The sequence below is a fragment of the Eulemur rufifrons genome, chromosome 24 (assembly GCF_041146395.1).
Source record: "Eulemur rufifrons isolate Redbay chromosome 24, OSU_ERuf_1, whole genome shotgun sequence".
In the NCBI taxonomy this organism is placed as follows: Eukaryota; Metazoa; Chordata; class Mammalia; order Primates; family Lemuridae; genus Eulemur; species Eulemur rufifrons.
The window spans coordinates 5,332,542-5,349,534 of record NC_091006.1 but is presented as its reverse complement, the minus strand read 5'-3'; the positions used below and the strand labels follow the sequence as shown (position 1 = coordinate 5,349,534).

Sequence of the window (16,993 nt, the reverse complement as noted above, 5' to 3'; positions counted from 1 at the left end):
ACTGTGTCCCCCCTAAAATGATACACCCTAACCCCTGGTACTTGTGAATATGATCTTACTTGGAAATAGGGTCTTTGCAGGTATAATTAAGATGAGATCATTAGATGACCCTAATCCACAGACTGGTGTCCATATAAAAGGAGAAGAGACAGAGATACACAAAGAGAATGCAATGTGAAGATGGAGGCAGAGACTGGAATGATGCAACTAAAAGTCAAGGAATACCAATGACTGATGGCTGTCACCAGAAGTCAGGAGAAAGGCATGGAACAGATTCTCCCTTGTAGTCCTCAGAAGGAACCAACCCTATCAACAAACTTGATTTTGGATTTCCAGGCTCCAAAACTGTGAGACAATAAATTTGTTTTACGCTACCAAGTAATTAGTATTTGGTACTTTGTTACAGTAGCCCTAAAAAACTAGTACACAGGAGAACCTTTGATCATGCATATCCTGACTTATCTGTTTTAAAGAATATTATAAAGGTAAACAAAAGGACCTTACTTTCATTCAACCAGTATGAATTCCCTCATGGCGAATGAGGTCTGAGCGACTACCAAATGCCTTTCCACATTCCCTACAGTCAAAGGGCTTCTCACCAGTGTGAATTCTCTGATGTCTAGTAAGGTTTGAGCCTTTATTAAAGGCCTTCCCACATTCATTACATTCATATGGTTTTTCATCTGTATGGATTCTCTGATGTTGAATAAGTTCTGAGCTCTGAATAAAGGCCTTTCCACATTCTTTACATTCATAGAGTTTCTTGCCAGCATGAATTCTGTGATGGTTAGTAAGTGTTGAGGCACTACTAAAGGCCTTTCCACATTCCTTACATTCATAAGGTTTCTCACCAGTGTGCATTCTCTGATGCTGAATAAGTCTTGAGTGTTGAGTAAAGGCTTTCCCACATTCCTTACATTCATAAGGTTTCTCACCGGTATGAATTCTCAGATGTGGAAAAAGTTGTGAACTTTTAGTAAAGGCTTTTCCACATACTTTACATTCATAAGGTTTCTCACCAGTGTGAATTCTTTGATGATCATTAAGGTTTGAGCAATAATTAAAGGCTTTTCCACATTCTTTACATTCATAGGGTTTCTCACCAGTGTGAATCCTCTGATGTTGAGAAAAATATGAACTACAACTAAAAGCCTTGCCGCATTCCTTACATTCATAGGGTTTTTCACCAGTGTGAATCCTCTGATGCCGAGTAACAAGTGAGCCACGACTAAAGGATTTTCCACACTCCTTACATTCATAGGGTTTTTCACCATAATGGATTCTCTGATGTTGCATAAATTGTGAGTTCTGATTAAAGGTCTTTCCACATATCTTACATTCACAGGGTTTCTCTTCATTATTAGTTTTTTGATGTAGAGTGAGAAAGGTAGGTTGAATAAAAGTGGGCATGTCTTCATGAGTAAGTATTACTTGTCTGAAATGTCTCTTCTTTAGGGACAATATCTTGGTCTCACACATTGATTCCAGATCTGAAAGAAAATAAAAAGGCAAATACTCATTTTTTCTATTCTGAGGAAGTTACCTAAAAAGGATATGGAAGGATTAAATTGAAAATAATATGCAGGAAATTAAATGCTTAGGCAATTTTCAAATATGGCTAAGCAATTTATAAAACTGACAGGAAAAGAGCAGACATTAGAGAGGTAATAGAAGAATCTGAGGATGGTGATTATGTAAGTATTAATATTAATAGATGACCTCTATCATTCTCAAATTTTGGTGTAGATCAGAATCACCTTAAACCTTATAGAATACAGAGTGCTCAGGGTCAGACATCCTTGATATTATATAGCAATTCCAGTCATATATACATGTATATAAATATATACTCATATATACAGAGTACCATACTGTATGTTTTACAATTTGTGGATAACTGTCAGACGTACATCAAAGGACTATTGATCCAGCAATCTCACTACTGGTTATTTATCCAAAGGAAAGGAAATCAGTATATCAAAGGGATACCCGCACCCCCATGTTTACTGCAGCACTATTCACAATAGCCAAGACACAGAATCAACCTAAGTGTCCATTAACAGATGAATGAAGAAAATGTTATATATACACAATGGAGTATTATTTAGCCACAAAAAAGAATGAAATCCTGTCATCTGCAGCATCATGATGGAACTGGAGGTCATCATGTTAAATGAAATAAGCCAAGCACAAAAAGACAAATATTGTATGTTCCCACTCATGTAGGAGGCAAAAAAGCTGATCTCATGGAAGTAAAAAGTAGAATCATAGTTACCAGAGGCTGGGAAGAGGGGTGGGAATGAAGAGAAATCGGTTAATAGGTACTAACATACAGCTAGACAGAAGGAGTAAGTTCTCATGTTTGAAAGCACAGTAGGGTAACTATAGTTAACAACAATATAGTGTACATTTCAAAGTAGCTAGGAAAAGATTTGAAATGTTCCTAACACAAAGAATTGATAAATGGTCGAGGCGATGGATAACCTAAATACCTTGATTTGATCCTTATACATTGTATGCATGTATCAAAATATCACATGTACCCCATAAATATGTATAATTATCAATAAATTAAAAAAAAATCTTGTTAGAGATCTAATGTACAGGAGGGCTATAGTTAGTAATATTGTATTGTATACTAGGAATTTGCTAGAAGAGTAGGCTTTAGGTATTCTTACCATAAATAAAAAAAGAAAGGAAGAACAGTTATAGTTATGTGAAATTATTTGCTTGACCAGTAATTACTTCAGTGTGTATATGTGTATCAAAACATCATGTTGTACGTTCATACAATTAAAAATAGCTTATTCATAGAAAAAATAAAAATAAATTTAAATAAAATATATGGTTGATTTTTGTTATTCATAGTAGTTATGTTCTATGAATTCACTGTGAACACTGAATTAGTGAATACTGAACTACTGCTTTTGTTAGTTGATCAATATATAATGGTTTAGATATGCTTCTGTTTAAAGACACTTTCTTTAATATGTATTGTTGATTGATTACCACTGAATCCATGGCCAACAGCTCTATAACTCATGCCTGAATAAAGTTTAGCTAACACATGTGTTTTCTCCATAAGGCACATTAGTCTTCATGTGCCCAGGGATACTAGGCAGCACTTCAGCACTATGCCTGGGAGGTGATTTTAAACATTGAATCATGAAGAAAAGCACAAAAATGCAAAAATTGTGCCCCTAAATAGACTACAAAAAGAATACTTTTTTACAGATTGAGAGCTAAAACAAGAAGGCAGAGCAACACCTTGTTTGACCTCACCTGGGAATGTGTGCGTTAGGAGATGCAAATTTCTTGAACTCTACATATGTCCACTAAAGCTCTGCAAGTATTGATATTGGGGTTACAAATAAATTTTAGTGAGTTGGTGAATTTGTAAATACAGAATCTGTGAGTAATGAGGAATGACTTTATTTTTAATAAAAAAAGGGGCATAATTTCTATTAAAAATGGCAAATTATACATATGTGTTTAGTATTACTTGTTCATAAATCCACAGTAAAATTATACTAAAAGCTTAACAAAGGGAGGTCAGGAGTTGAAGACCAGCCTGAGCAAGAGCAAGACCCCATCTCTACTAAAAATAGAAATAATGAGCCAGGCAACTAAAAATAGAAACAAAAAATTAGCTGGGTGTGGTGGCATGTGCCTGTAGTCCCAGCTACTCGGGAGACTGAGGCAGGAAGATCGCTTGAGCCCAGGAGTTTGAGTTTGCTGTGAGATAGGCTGACACCACTCTGTCTCAAAACAAACAAACAAAAAATGTGGTGATTGTGGGAACCCAGCCCTCAACTACCAGAATAAAGTATCAAGAAATACTTTTATAATTTCATGTATCACAAAATTTCAAAATAAGCATACTATTCAAAACATGAAGGTAAGTACCAGAAGTATCAAGGTGAGAGTTGAAAATGTGTTCATTTTGATGAGAGGGACTGGGGCAGTCTGGCTGGGAATATATAGATGGAAAAATATGCTGCTGTTTTTCAATATAAGCTTTTCAACACTGTGATTTTAAATGCTGTGAATGTATTAATAAATATCAAACTGAATCTAAAAAAATGAAAAAGGAATAAACAGGGACCACAAGTAGAATGATATGAGGGTCAAGGGAAGATAGAGAAGGGCTTGAATTAGCAAGCTGGTAGGAAGGAGAAGTGGTAAGAGAGAGACAGAGAGAAATGAAATACTTAAGGGCTGCTGAGACCACTGATGGCTGGGAAACAGTGAAGATTCAAAAACTGCCTATGTTCCTAGAGCTTTGTTGAATCCAAATTCTTTCTTAATGGAGGCACAGATCTTCTATTATACTTCCAAAACTAACTCCATAGGTGACAATATCTGCTTCTCTAAGTCTCCAACTATTAACTTACTACTTGGATCAATTTCACTTCTATATTTTTTGACTGTTTTATAACTTTCTTCTGAGCTTCCTCTTTTATATTCTCATGCTGAATCCATTCTATGGAAATTATTTACAGAAATGTCCTAGCTCCTACACTGGACAATAAGTTTCTTAATAAGCCTACATATTTTCTAAACTGCAGCGCCTAGCAGACTACTTAGGTAGTTTTTACAAATCAAAAAGTCAGGCCGGGCGCAGTGGCTCACGCCTGTAATCCTAGCACTCTGGGAGGCCGAGGCGGTTGGATTGATTGAGCTCAGGAGTTTGAGACCAGCCCGAGCAAGAATGAGACCCCATCTCTACTAAAAACAGAAAGAAATTATATAGACAACTAAAAATATATAGAAAAAATTAGCTGGGCATGGTGGCACATGCCTGTAGTCCCAGCTACTTGGGAGGCTGAGGCAGGAGGATCGCTTGAGCCCAGGAGTTTGAGGTTGCTGTGAGCTAGGCTGATGCCACGGCACTCGGCACTCTAAGAGTGAGACTCTGTCTAAAAAAAAAAAAAAAAAAGTCAAATGTTTTTAGAAGATCTGCTATTTAAAAATGTTGATTCTCTACTGAGAGATTCATTTCAAACTGAATCAAAATGCCAAGTTATTTTTTATGAGAATATATTAATATTAAAGCTAGTTTTAAAATTTATATGAAAATGCAAAAGACTAAGAAGAAGCAGGAGAACTTGCTCTACTAGATAAGATTTATTACCTGCTACAGTATTAATTTAGTATGGTATTGACATAAAGGTAGACAAATAAGCCAATGAAAAAGAATAAAATTCAGAGATAAAATCACAGATATATTGTAGAAACACAGGATTTATGACAAAGATGGTCCTACAGAGAGTGGGGATAGGATAATCATTTCAATAAACACTGATGGGTCAATTAGATATTCACATGGAAAAAAATTAAATTTGACCCCTACCTCACAACATACACAAATATCAACTTCAGGGAACTAGATGTAAATGTAACAGGTAAAACAATAAAACTATTAGAATGTAACATGGGAAATATCTTCATGACTTTGGAGTAGACAATGATTCCTACCCAGAATACAAAAAAGCAACTATAAAGAACATTATAAAGAAAAAGATAATAACTTTGACTACATTAAAAATTAATAACTTCTTTTCACCAAGACACCATTAAGAGAGTAAAATGGCAAGCCATCAAGTGGTAGAAGATATTTACATCACATATAACCTACAAAGGGCTCATATACAGAATATAGAAAGAACTTCTCCAAATCAGTAAGAAAAAGATAGACAACCCAATAAATTTAGCTGAAAAATTTAAACAGGCACGTCACATAACACACACACCAGAATGGCTAAAACTAAAACATCTGGCAATACTGAGAACTGGCAAGAATACAGAACAATGGCAACTTTCATACTGCTCGTGTAAGTGTAAATTGGTATAATCACTTTAGAAAACTAGTATCATTTATTATACCAAAGTTGAACATACACTTATTCTATTATCCAGTAATTCCACTCCTAGGTAAATGCTCAAAAGAAATGTGTACATATGTTCACCAAAAGGCATATGCAAGAATGTTCACATCAACATTAAGTATAATAGCTAAAAACTGCAAACAAACCAGCTGTCGGTAGTAGAAAGGATACTTAATTTATAATAATAATGAAGCATGATTTAAGATATATTTACAAGGTGGAATACAACATATTCAATGAGAATGAACTAACATCAGATACATGCAACATCATTAAAATATCAAATAAAAACAATGCTGAACAAAAAAAGCCAAAGGCAAAAGACTAAATACCATATGATTCTATTTACATAAAAATCAAAAACAGATAAAACTAATCCATGGTGCTAGGATGATGTTTACTTTGGAGGAGGAAAAAGCGATTGGGAAGGGGCAAAGAAAGAGTTCTGGGGCATTAGTAATGTTCTATTTCTTTTCCCGAGTGGTGATTACATGGATACATTCACTTCACACAATTCATCATGCTGTAAAATCATAATCATGTAGTTTTCTGTATGTATGTTATATTTGAATTTTTCAAAAAGTAAAAAATAATCAAATGTTGACAAATGAAAGAATGTACTGCTAATCTAGGACAAACTGATCAAAGAGGTTAAATAATTGGAAAGCAGATAAAATGAAAATTAGTACAAGGAAAGAAAAATACACATGTATTTCTTTAGGGTGGGAATATCAACCGTTACACAAGTCTAAATGCAGCATATCCTAAGTAGGAATGAAATAGAAAATGTAGGTAGAATAACTGCTTTGCAAATGAAGAAGGAAATTAATATTAATATGCTGTATTGGACTAGAAAGAAAGTGTAAGAGGAAAAAAAGTGTGGTAGCTCATATGGAAGAGGTCTTGGGCCTTTAAGGCGAGCTTCCTGATAATATCTCAGAGGTAATGGCCCTGCTCTTGCCCTACCATCTATGATCTATTACTTACCTGAACAGAGGCCTCTGGTCAGCTCTCTCTCAACCATCCATGGCTCTTTTCCTTGTTCCAATAAGGAGATCACAGCTGGCTTAGAATTTGAAAGTCCTGCTCACAAGAAAAGACATGGGACATGGTTATGCTGTGGGTGTCCCAGAAATCAGATCAGTTCCTTGGTGATCAAGGAAGAGATGCCACTACAGGAAGGCCCAGAGAAAGATGGAGAAGATGAAGCTTCAGTCACAGCCCACTGGAGCTGCCTATTTCCAACTCTTTCATTCCATTCCAGCTCAAACCACTCCTTGGGGAACAGGGAGTACAAATTCAGCTGGTTACTTGAAGTGAATATTTAAAATGGAGAAGGGAGACATTCCCAAGGGCAGATTTTGAATTTTTGGGGATAGTTATTCTTACCCACTGAAACCAGGTTGCTGAAATTCTCCAACATCACTTCTTTGTATAAATTCATCTGACCAGAGTCCAGACATTCCCATTCCTCCTGAGAGAAGTCTATGGACACATCCCTGAACATCACTGACCCCTGAAACAACAAACATGCTTCACAATGAAGGAGTGAAGAAAAGGATGGTAGTAGAGGAGATGGCAGAAGGCCCTGCAGTAAAGGACAGAGTGGGCTAGGACTCTTATCATATCAGTAGAAGACATATCTCCTGTACACAGACAGATATGTCTAGGAATGTGCAAATAGATGAACTTTTCCACTGATGTGAAGCAGCAAGCATTCAGCTCAATGAGTAAGCTTCTTCTCTATTCCTTTTTTCCCTTTAAGCCCCAAGAGAAGGAAAAATCTGATGGACTTTCAAAAATATTTTATAAGATATTTTGGAGTAACATTTCAGAATGTCAGGGGAAAACAGAACTTTCTAAAAGCTTCCAGGAAAACACAGATCATATAACAATGTTCAGGAATCAGAGTGGAGATGGAATTTTCAACAGCACCATTAAAAATAAGAAAACAAGCAATTACTTTAATATTACAAAGGAAAATAAATTCTGACCTAGAATTCTATGTCCAGTCAAATTACTAAGCTACTATGAAGATTAAATCAAAACAACTCTAGATCTGCAGGGAATGATAAAATTATCTCTGATGTAGCTCTTCTTAGGACGCTACTGGACTATGTGTTCCATCAAAACTAGGGAGTAAATTAGGAAAAAGAAAAGGTGTTATAGTCAGAAACTGGAAACTAACATGAGAATGGTAAACAAAGTCCCAGTATAATTGTAAAAGGCAAGTCCAGCATAGTATCTGGCAGCAGATTTAGAGAGCAGCATCTAGGAACAGAAGAACAGAGGACTATAGGAAAGAGGTCTCCAAGGAAAAATAAGAAGCTAATATATTTGATCACACGGAAAATATTGATAGGCAACTGACAGCAATGTTGGAGAATTTGAAAAAAAAATTAGCAACACATACATGAAACCAGGCAAATGAAGAAATAAGGCAATTTATTCTCAGAAAAATACAAATTGTACTAGAAAGAATCCAGGATTTAGCATACTAATTGGCTTATAGTAACACTAGCTACAAGTCCTAATCACAAGCATAGCAATGATTTTTTTTTTAATTGTGATATAACTTTATTGCACGGTCAGAAAATGAGGACTGTGGTATGGGAAATATCAATCCACATTTATCTACCAGGAAGTCACCAAAAATGTCTATTAAAAAATAGCAATACAGGAATAATAATTTGAAATATAAGAAAAATGCCAAGAGAAACAGCAAAAAGAGTTCAGAGTAGCCACCTAAGGAAATGGGATTGGGTAGTGGCATAATGCCTTGTCATTTTTCACAAGTCTTTTAACAATTCTTGAATTTTTTAAATGCAAAATTGTTCAAGCATTAATTTAAAATATTAGTATTTTAGACAAAAGCATACTTCAAATTTTTTGAAAATTGTACTTCTTTTAAGACTGTTACAAGAATTATTTGCTATTAGCATAAATTCTTTAATTTATATAATTTTATGGTGGCAGAAATTTCTATAATATACATATTACTGAATAAACCTTGTATTTCAGACATTTTGTTAGGTAAAATCCTTAAGATCCTTCCTAGATATGTACTCTCCTCCCCGTACCTTGTCCTATGCATCTCTTCCATTTTGCTCCTCCTTAGTTGCATCTTTTATAACAAAACTATAATCGTAAGTATACTGCTTTCCTGAGTTCTGCGAGTTGTTCTAATGAATTATTGAACCTGAGGGAGAGCCATGGGAACATCTCAATTTGTGGTCAGCTGGGCCTTGGGGATAACCAAGACTTATGGCTGGTGTCTCAAGTAGGGGCAGTCTTGTGGGACTGAGCTCCTTTAACTTGTAGGGTTTGTGCTAACTCTAGGTAGTGTCAGAATTCAATTGAATTGTAGGACACTCATAAGTGTCCAAGAATTGGTTGTTGTTTGGAAAAGGACACATAATACCATCTGATAGGGGAAATGAGGCCAAGTAATGGAGGCCCTTTAGACTCCAGGGTCCAAAGTGGAATGATGAGATTCTTCATGAGAATTTTTGCTATATTCTCTGGAGTTTAGAGGGCACCAAGACTGGTACCTATTCCTCTCCCTGAACCAGGCGTGGACCCAATGAAGGGATAAAAAGACCTCAACAAAGAACTGGATCACAGAATGCCAAAGTATATGTAAGTAGCCATTTCAAGATGTGCTGCCCATATCACAGAAAAAACAATTACAGGTTTCCAATAGGGACTTCTCTGAGAAACCCATAAAAAAACTCTATTAGAAAAGGAGTGTTAAACATCCATCAAGGAAAGAGAGACCAACACCAAAACAAGTCAAGAAAGACTTTCCTTTTCCTTACCTCCTTTTCCCTGCCTCTGTTCTAATCTCATAGGATCCAGAGACTGCCTATTAGGTGGGAGAAAGAGCAGCTCAGGATAAGGAAATTGAGAAGTTTAATATGTCCCCCTTTCACAATGCAAAGTTCTAGCCTGAAGCAAGCCTGAGCTCAGAGAAGAAGCTTTAAATAAAACTTACATATTATTCCACTGAGCTAGGGTTGTAATTAGTAAAATGAGACTGATCTTGTGACTGAAAACCATCAAAGGATACCAAAGAATGATCAAAACAATTGTAGAGCTTGCACAAGTTTTTATCCAGGGCAACAAAAAATTAGCCCACAGAGATGGTTGAGAGTAGAAATTATGATGATTAAAAAAGCAATTTATTTTGCTTACTTAATAAAGAGTCTTGCTTATTTCAAAGTGCTAGTTAGAAGTAGATTTGCTTTTCCAGGTACAAAGTCATATCATGTATTAAAAGTGATAATCTTATATCCTCTTTGGTAATTTTTAACCTATTTTTTTCTTGTGTAAGTGTTTTAGTTAATGTCTCCAAAATAATGTTAAATAACATCAATAGTGCTGTATATCCTTATTTTTTTTACAATGTTAAAATATTTCCTGGATTAAACATTAGGTTAGCTTCTGAGAACAAAATTCATTTTATTCCTTTTAAAATTTAAATTTCACTGCAGTATACTGCTTCCCTAGTAATCCCCTTAATATTGGGCGGCAATCTTCACTGTAGAAATGGTGAGTGTAATTAGAGGCTGATGGGACAGAGATATCAGATACTCTATTTGGGCTTCAGCACTGAAGACAAGATTGAGAGACTCAATCCTCTTATAAAGAAACTCAGATAAAAAGGCCTTACACTGAATAGATTTAAGATTTATTCTTATTCTGATTCTGTTTGCATCTATATCAAACACATACATTTTAAGAATTGAGAGTAAGCCCACTCAGAGTTCCAAATTTATACCTTGAGAAAAAAAGATTCCTATTTTGAGTCCTCTACCCTAATATGGACCCTCTAATTTTAGATAATACTATCATATGGTGAATGGATAACCTTACAATTTTGTGAGTTCCCCAAGATTAGAAGTGCTGAAACACAAATTAAGTAAGGACATTTTTACTACCACTTGGGGGAAGAATCCAAAAACTCTAGTTGCCTGCCATGCCTGCTGCCTCCTCATGAGATGAGGTAAAGTTCTTTTGTTTAATATTGCTTCGACTTGAGCTAAAAGTATCAACTGTAAAAACCAAAAAGAGACTAAGAGGGGAAAAAAAAAAGAACAAGAAATTTTAACCTATGTTTAGTTAGAATCTGAGAAGGAGAAGAAAGAGAAAGAATGAGACATGGGCTCCTTGAAGGGATAATAACTAAGGATTTTCCTGAACTAACAGTAGACCCCTATACACAAATTAAAAGACTCCTACAAACCCCAAGCAGATAAACAAAAAGAGAAGCATACTTATATATCTTACACTAAAATCACAGAGAACCAAAAACAGACAGAAAGTCTTTAAAACAGCCAGAGAAAGAAAAGATAGATTACCTTCAAAGAAGAGCTAAATTAATCAAGACTTTGTGATACTGGCACAGGAATATATAAATAGATCAATGCAACAGAAGAAAGAGCTCATAAATATATCCCTGCACATAGAGACATTGGATATATGTGAAGACCAGTACCAACATATGGTACTGAGAAAATTGGGTATTAATAAGTCGGGAAAAATCTGACTCCTACCTCACAGCTTATACAAAGGCCAGTTACAAGTGGATTATCTAAACAGGAAAGCAAAACTTACAGCTTTCACCATAAGTACAGAGGAATATTTACATGACCTTGGGACAGGTAAGGGTTTCTTAAATAAGATACAACAAAGCACTAACCAGAAAGGAAAAAAATTGATAAACTCAACTTTGTTAAAATTAGAACTTCTGTTCATAAAGTCATCTTAAAGGAAGTGACAAAACAATCTAGATACTAGGAAAATATAATCAATAAAGGCCCCATATCTATATTATATAAATAACTCCTATGAATCAATAAGAGCTATTCCAAGAGAAAAACAGGTAAGGATTTGAATAGACATGTCAAAAAAGACACCCTAATAACCAACAAACATATGGAATGGTGTTTGATCTCATTATTAACCATGGAAATCCAAATTCAAACCTGTGGGGGTGCGGTGTATGTATCAAAATATATATATATATTTTCTTTCTTTCTTTCTTTTTTTTTTTGAGACAGAGTCTCATTCTGTTGCCCAGGCTAGAGTGCTGTGGCATCAGCCTAGTGCATAGCAACCTCAAACTCTTCAGCTCAACCAATCTTCCTGCCTCAGCCTCCTGAGTAGCTGGGACTACAGGTGCACACCACCGTGCCCAGATAAGTTTTTCTATTTTTACTAGAGACAGGATCTTTCTTTTTCTCAGGCTGGTCTTGAACTCCTCAGCTCAAGCCATCCTCCTGCCTTGGCCTCACAGAATGCTAGGATTACAGGTGTGAGCCACCAGGCCTGACCATAAATATATATTTAAATAAGGATTTTAAAGTCTGACACATATGCTCTGAAGAAAAGTATAAACCATAGCTCTCTCATACAAAGAAATATGTATCTTTGAAAAATGGTATTTACCAAGACCATCTGATGACACAGGAGAATATTTATGATACTGTTTAGTGAAAATGTAGGATATAAAATGGTAAATGAAGTAAAATTTGATTTTGGAAAAATAATGAAAATACATTAATATTAGTTATTTGAATGGTCAAATTTTATTTTTTCTTGGTAATTCCATGTTTTTGAAATCTCTAAAATAATCATGCTTTTATTTTAAAATCATATTATATTTAAAAAGAAAAAAATTTAGCAAGCAGAAGTGAAACCATTTTTCAAATAATTGAACATTAGGTATATGGAGGGTATTGGGCTTTAATACCAAGCTCAACAATCCTTTTCTGCAATGGGGAAATTATAGGGACCTATAATCTAATGACATATCTTTATTAAGCAAGAATTTTCAGATAAAAAAGAAGAAACTCCAACACACCTTCGATATTGCTTGTAGAAGTTCATCATGCATTCTTCTCTTCTGAGTTATTCAACTGGAGAACCATGGAAGTGGAAGAGGAAAAAAGTAATTGCGAGATAGCAGGCTTTTCTTAGTACCCAAACGGGTCAGGTCGGAGGTCATCCCCAACCCCATCCCCATTACCCACCACACACAAGGAATGGAGATCAGAGGAGAATGAGGGAGGCATCCTGTCCAATTCATGGAAATCAGGGATAGGCTGAGTTCACTGTCGTCTAGGGCTAGAATCTGATCGGACCTCAAAAAGGTTTCCTAGGGACAGAGTTCTGGAGTCACAAATGTCACAGCTGACAGGAGCCCCACACCCCTACACACAGTGCTACGTACAGTTAGGCACAGTCATTCGTACTTAAACCATGGGGACACACACGGTAATACAGTTACAATCACACATCCATCACGGGACACACAATTAGAGTCGCTGGCACCCTACAGCGTCGCGCACAGTCAAAAGACAGACACACACGGTCACAACCCCACCATGACAGGCATCCCATATCCGCACATAAAACCGTGGTGTCACCTCTTTTTCACAGACAATTCCACAACCTCCCCTCTTCAGGCCCCTCCACCCGCTCAGGCCCCAGGCCCCAGCTCCCCACTGGCCTTGGGTATTCTCACCTAGGGGCTTTCCGGTCTTTCAGGATCGGAACCTACAGACTGAGCCGGTTACCCGGGGAACCAGAATCTCCCACCTCTCTGATCGAACAGTCCCGCCAGGCGTGACGAAACATTCAGGTTCCTGTGAGAAAAGAGGACACCAGGCCCTCTGGGAAATGTGGTCCACAGAAAAACCCAAGCCGATTTCGTCAGCGCCCCACTGTGTCCACCCGAAACAACTGCTCCGGCAACTCTCAACGGCCAGCTGAGGTTCAGAGTTGCGCGTCGCCGTAGCGCCGCGGACCCGGCGCACCCCAGCTCCCTCACATAGGAAACACTGACTGCTTCCGGTCGGAAGTCGAGTCGGGCCGCGAGGCCTTCTGGGAGGTGTTGTGCTCTGGAACGTCGTGGGATCTGAGGGATGGTTTGGTGTTACCGGCGTCTGTCCAGGTCTTATCTCCCGGTCAGCTTCTCCCAGCCTCTCAGAAACTGCGAGCTGGATGCACATTCTGGCGTTTCCAGCAGGTGACGCTGCCGAGTCCCCGTAGCGAGGGGTGAGGGAGGGACTCGTACAGTCTGGACTCTGGACCATACCGGCCGCAGGCGGCTGACGGGACGGAGCCTCTTAGGCCCGGAGTGCCCGGAGTAGCAGCAAGGGGGAGGGCTCGGGGTGCGAGTACGCTACTGGTGAGCTGTTGGAGCAAAAACTGTGGTGGGAGTTAGTGTGGGTGTGTGATTGTGATGCCATGAGTAATTGTGAGGGAGAGATTATGATGTGGATGTTTGTGTAACGGTGATGTTTTTGGTTGTGACTGAGATGAAGTGTGTGATACGTATGTCATTGTGATTAAGGGTGTTGTGTAGTGAGTGTGGGCGTGGTGAAGTGTGCGTGTTTGTGATAAATATAATAGTTCTTTTCTTACTTGAATTGACTTCTCTGTAGCATTTGGTATAGGAGGTAACCGCTTTAAAAAAATTCTATTTTTTAGTGATTCTTCTCTTTTGCCTACCCCTCCTTAGTCTCCTTTGCTGCTTCCCCCGCCCCCCCAACAGTCTTTGGCCCTGTTCTGTAGCTTTCCAGTTTTCCTTGGTGATCTTCTTCAGGTCCATTATTATTTTATGGCTTGCTTCCTTTATTTTGTGTATTAGTTAGCTATTGCCATGATAATAATGATGTTTAACAAATCACTCCTAAACTTAGTGACATACAAGGGCAAGTATTTATTATGTTCATAGGTTTGCAGGTTCCCTGTGTTCAACTGTTCTAGGCTGGGCTTGGCTGAGTGGTTGGGCTGCAGGATGAGTTCAGATCTGCTTGGCATGTGTTCTTTCTGGGGCTCAGGCCAAAACGACAGTAATTACCAGGGCATGTTCTTATAATGGGTCAACAGAACACAGGACAGATCATGCAAACATCCTTAAAACCTCTGCTTCCAAATGGACTAATATTACATTAACCAAAACAAGTCGCATGGCTAAGTTAATATCAATTATACCCACAGGTGGAGGGCAGGGCAAAGTTACCTGGCAATGAGTGTTAATGTATTAGTATAATTCTATTAGAGTGGGGTGAGGAATTCGGACCAAAATTCCAATCTGCCACACTAAGAAACATACCTCTTTATCCTGGTGAGTGCCTTTTAGTCCAAGTTCTCTTTTGTCTGATAATATTGCTTTTCAGGTTTTGTTACTGTATTTGTCAATAATTTAATTTTCTAGCCACTTTCCTATGTCTTTATGTTTCAGATCTGTTTCTTATAAAAGAGCATATTCCTGGGCTTTTTACCCTTTTATCCTGCTTGACTTATTTTAATAGGTGGGTTTACTTCAGTTGCATTTATCATGATTGTTGATAAAATGTTTTATTTTCTATTACTTTGTATTTTTATACCTTTTAAAGGAAATTTTTATTGATATATAGTAGTTGTATATATTATACGTTTTTAATATATATTATAGCTTTGTGCAGGTTCACTTTATCCCTTTTTCTTTCTCTGCTAGTTTGGTTTCTGCTTTTATTCTTGAATTTTTAACATGCATATTTAACAAAATCCAGACATGAGTGAGACTTTAAAACACTTGAACTCCAAACTACACACTAATTTCTATGTTATTGTTGTCTGATGTATTACTTTCTTCTAGTTTTAAATCCCCAAATTAGCAGTAGTAGCTCATTTGTTCTATATACAGTTGTCCCTTGCTTCCAAGGACCCTCCACAGATACTAAAATCCACAGATGCTCAAGTCCCTTATATAAAATGGTACAGTAGTATTTGCACATAACCTACACATACCATATCTTGTCCCACAGGAAAGTTTTCAGGGATAATAAACTGCACAGAACTGTCATAGTCTATGACAATAACACTGCCTTCTGGAATACCTCCTGAAAGACCTGCCTGAGAATGTTTTATAGTTAACGTTGCTCTTGGGCAGACTGGTCTCAAACTCCTGAACTCAAGTGATTCTCCTGCCTTGGCCTCCCAGAGTGCTAGGATTACAGGAATGAGCCACCACACCAGGCTGTATTATCATTTTAAGTATTATAAACTGTACATAATTTTATATGCTACACTTTTATATGACTGGCAACAAAGTAGGTTTGTTTACACCGGCATCGCTACATATATGTGAGTAATGCACTGCAGTAAGAGATGTTACAACGGGGACAAGATATGGAGGTGAAAGACAGTGATATTGGTGATCCTAACACTGTATGGACCTAGACTAATGTGTGCGTTTATGTCTTAGTTTTTAACAAAAAAGTTTAAAAATAAAAAAAAATTTAAATAGAAGAAAGCTTATACAATAAGGAGGTAACAAAGAAAATATTTTTGTACAGCTTTACAGTGTGTGTTTTAGCTATGTTATTACAAAATAGTCAAAAAATTTTTAAAAATTTAAAAATTTGTAAAGTATAAAAGTTACAGTAAGCTAAGGCTAATTTATTATTGAAGAATGGAAAATATATTTTTATAAATTTAGCATAACTTAAGTGTGTATAGTGCTTATAAAGTCTACAGTAGTGTATCATCGTGTCCTAGGCTTTACATTCACTCACTACTCACTCACTCACCCAGTGCTATTTTCAGTCTCGCGGGCACCATTTAGTAAGTGACAGGTATACCACTTTTTATCTTTTATTGTGTATTTTTACTGTACCTTTTCCATGTTTAGATATATTTAGATATACAAATACTTAACAGTGGTGTTACAGTTGCCTACAGTATGCAGTAAAGTAACATGCTGTACAGTTTTGTAGCCTAGGAGCAATAGGCTATACCATATAGCTTAGATGTATAGTAGTCTATACCATCTAGGTTTGTGTAAGTACACTCTATCATGTTTGTACAACAACAAAATTGTTTAATGACACATTTCTTAGAACATATTGCCATCATTAAGTGACGCATGACTGTACAACATAGTTTGTTAGAAGGTGGTAATCGTCATGAAAAAAATGATAACCATATGAGGGGTATTAGGAGTATATCCCAAGCATAGCATTTCTTAAAATTTATTATAATTTAATGTTTTCTATTTTATTATTTCTGTTCTATCATGTAGGGCAAAGATTTACTTTCTTATGAATCTTTTT

The 16,993-nt window shown here is 36.8% G+C and overlaps 1 protein-coding gene across 1 annotated transcript; it reads right to left on the bottom strand.

Annotated features, from left to right (window-relative positions):
- Positions 1 to 475: 475 nt before the first annotated feature.
- Positions 476 to 7,407, bottom strand: ZNF829 (zinc finger protein 829). The gene is made up of 3 exons (XM_069457918.1): positions 7,278 to 7,407; positions 6,876 to 6,971; positions 476 to 1,490 (listed from the first exon to the last, which is right to left on the bottom strand). The coding sequence occupies exons 1-3, from the start codon at positions 7,393 to 7,395 to the stop codon at positions 511 to 513; spliced, it is 1,194 nt and encodes a 397-aa protein (XP_069314019.1). The 5' UTR covers positions 7,396 to 7,407; the 3' UTR covers positions 476 to 510.
- Between the last annotated feature and the right edge of the window lie 9,586 nt (positions 7,408 to 16,993).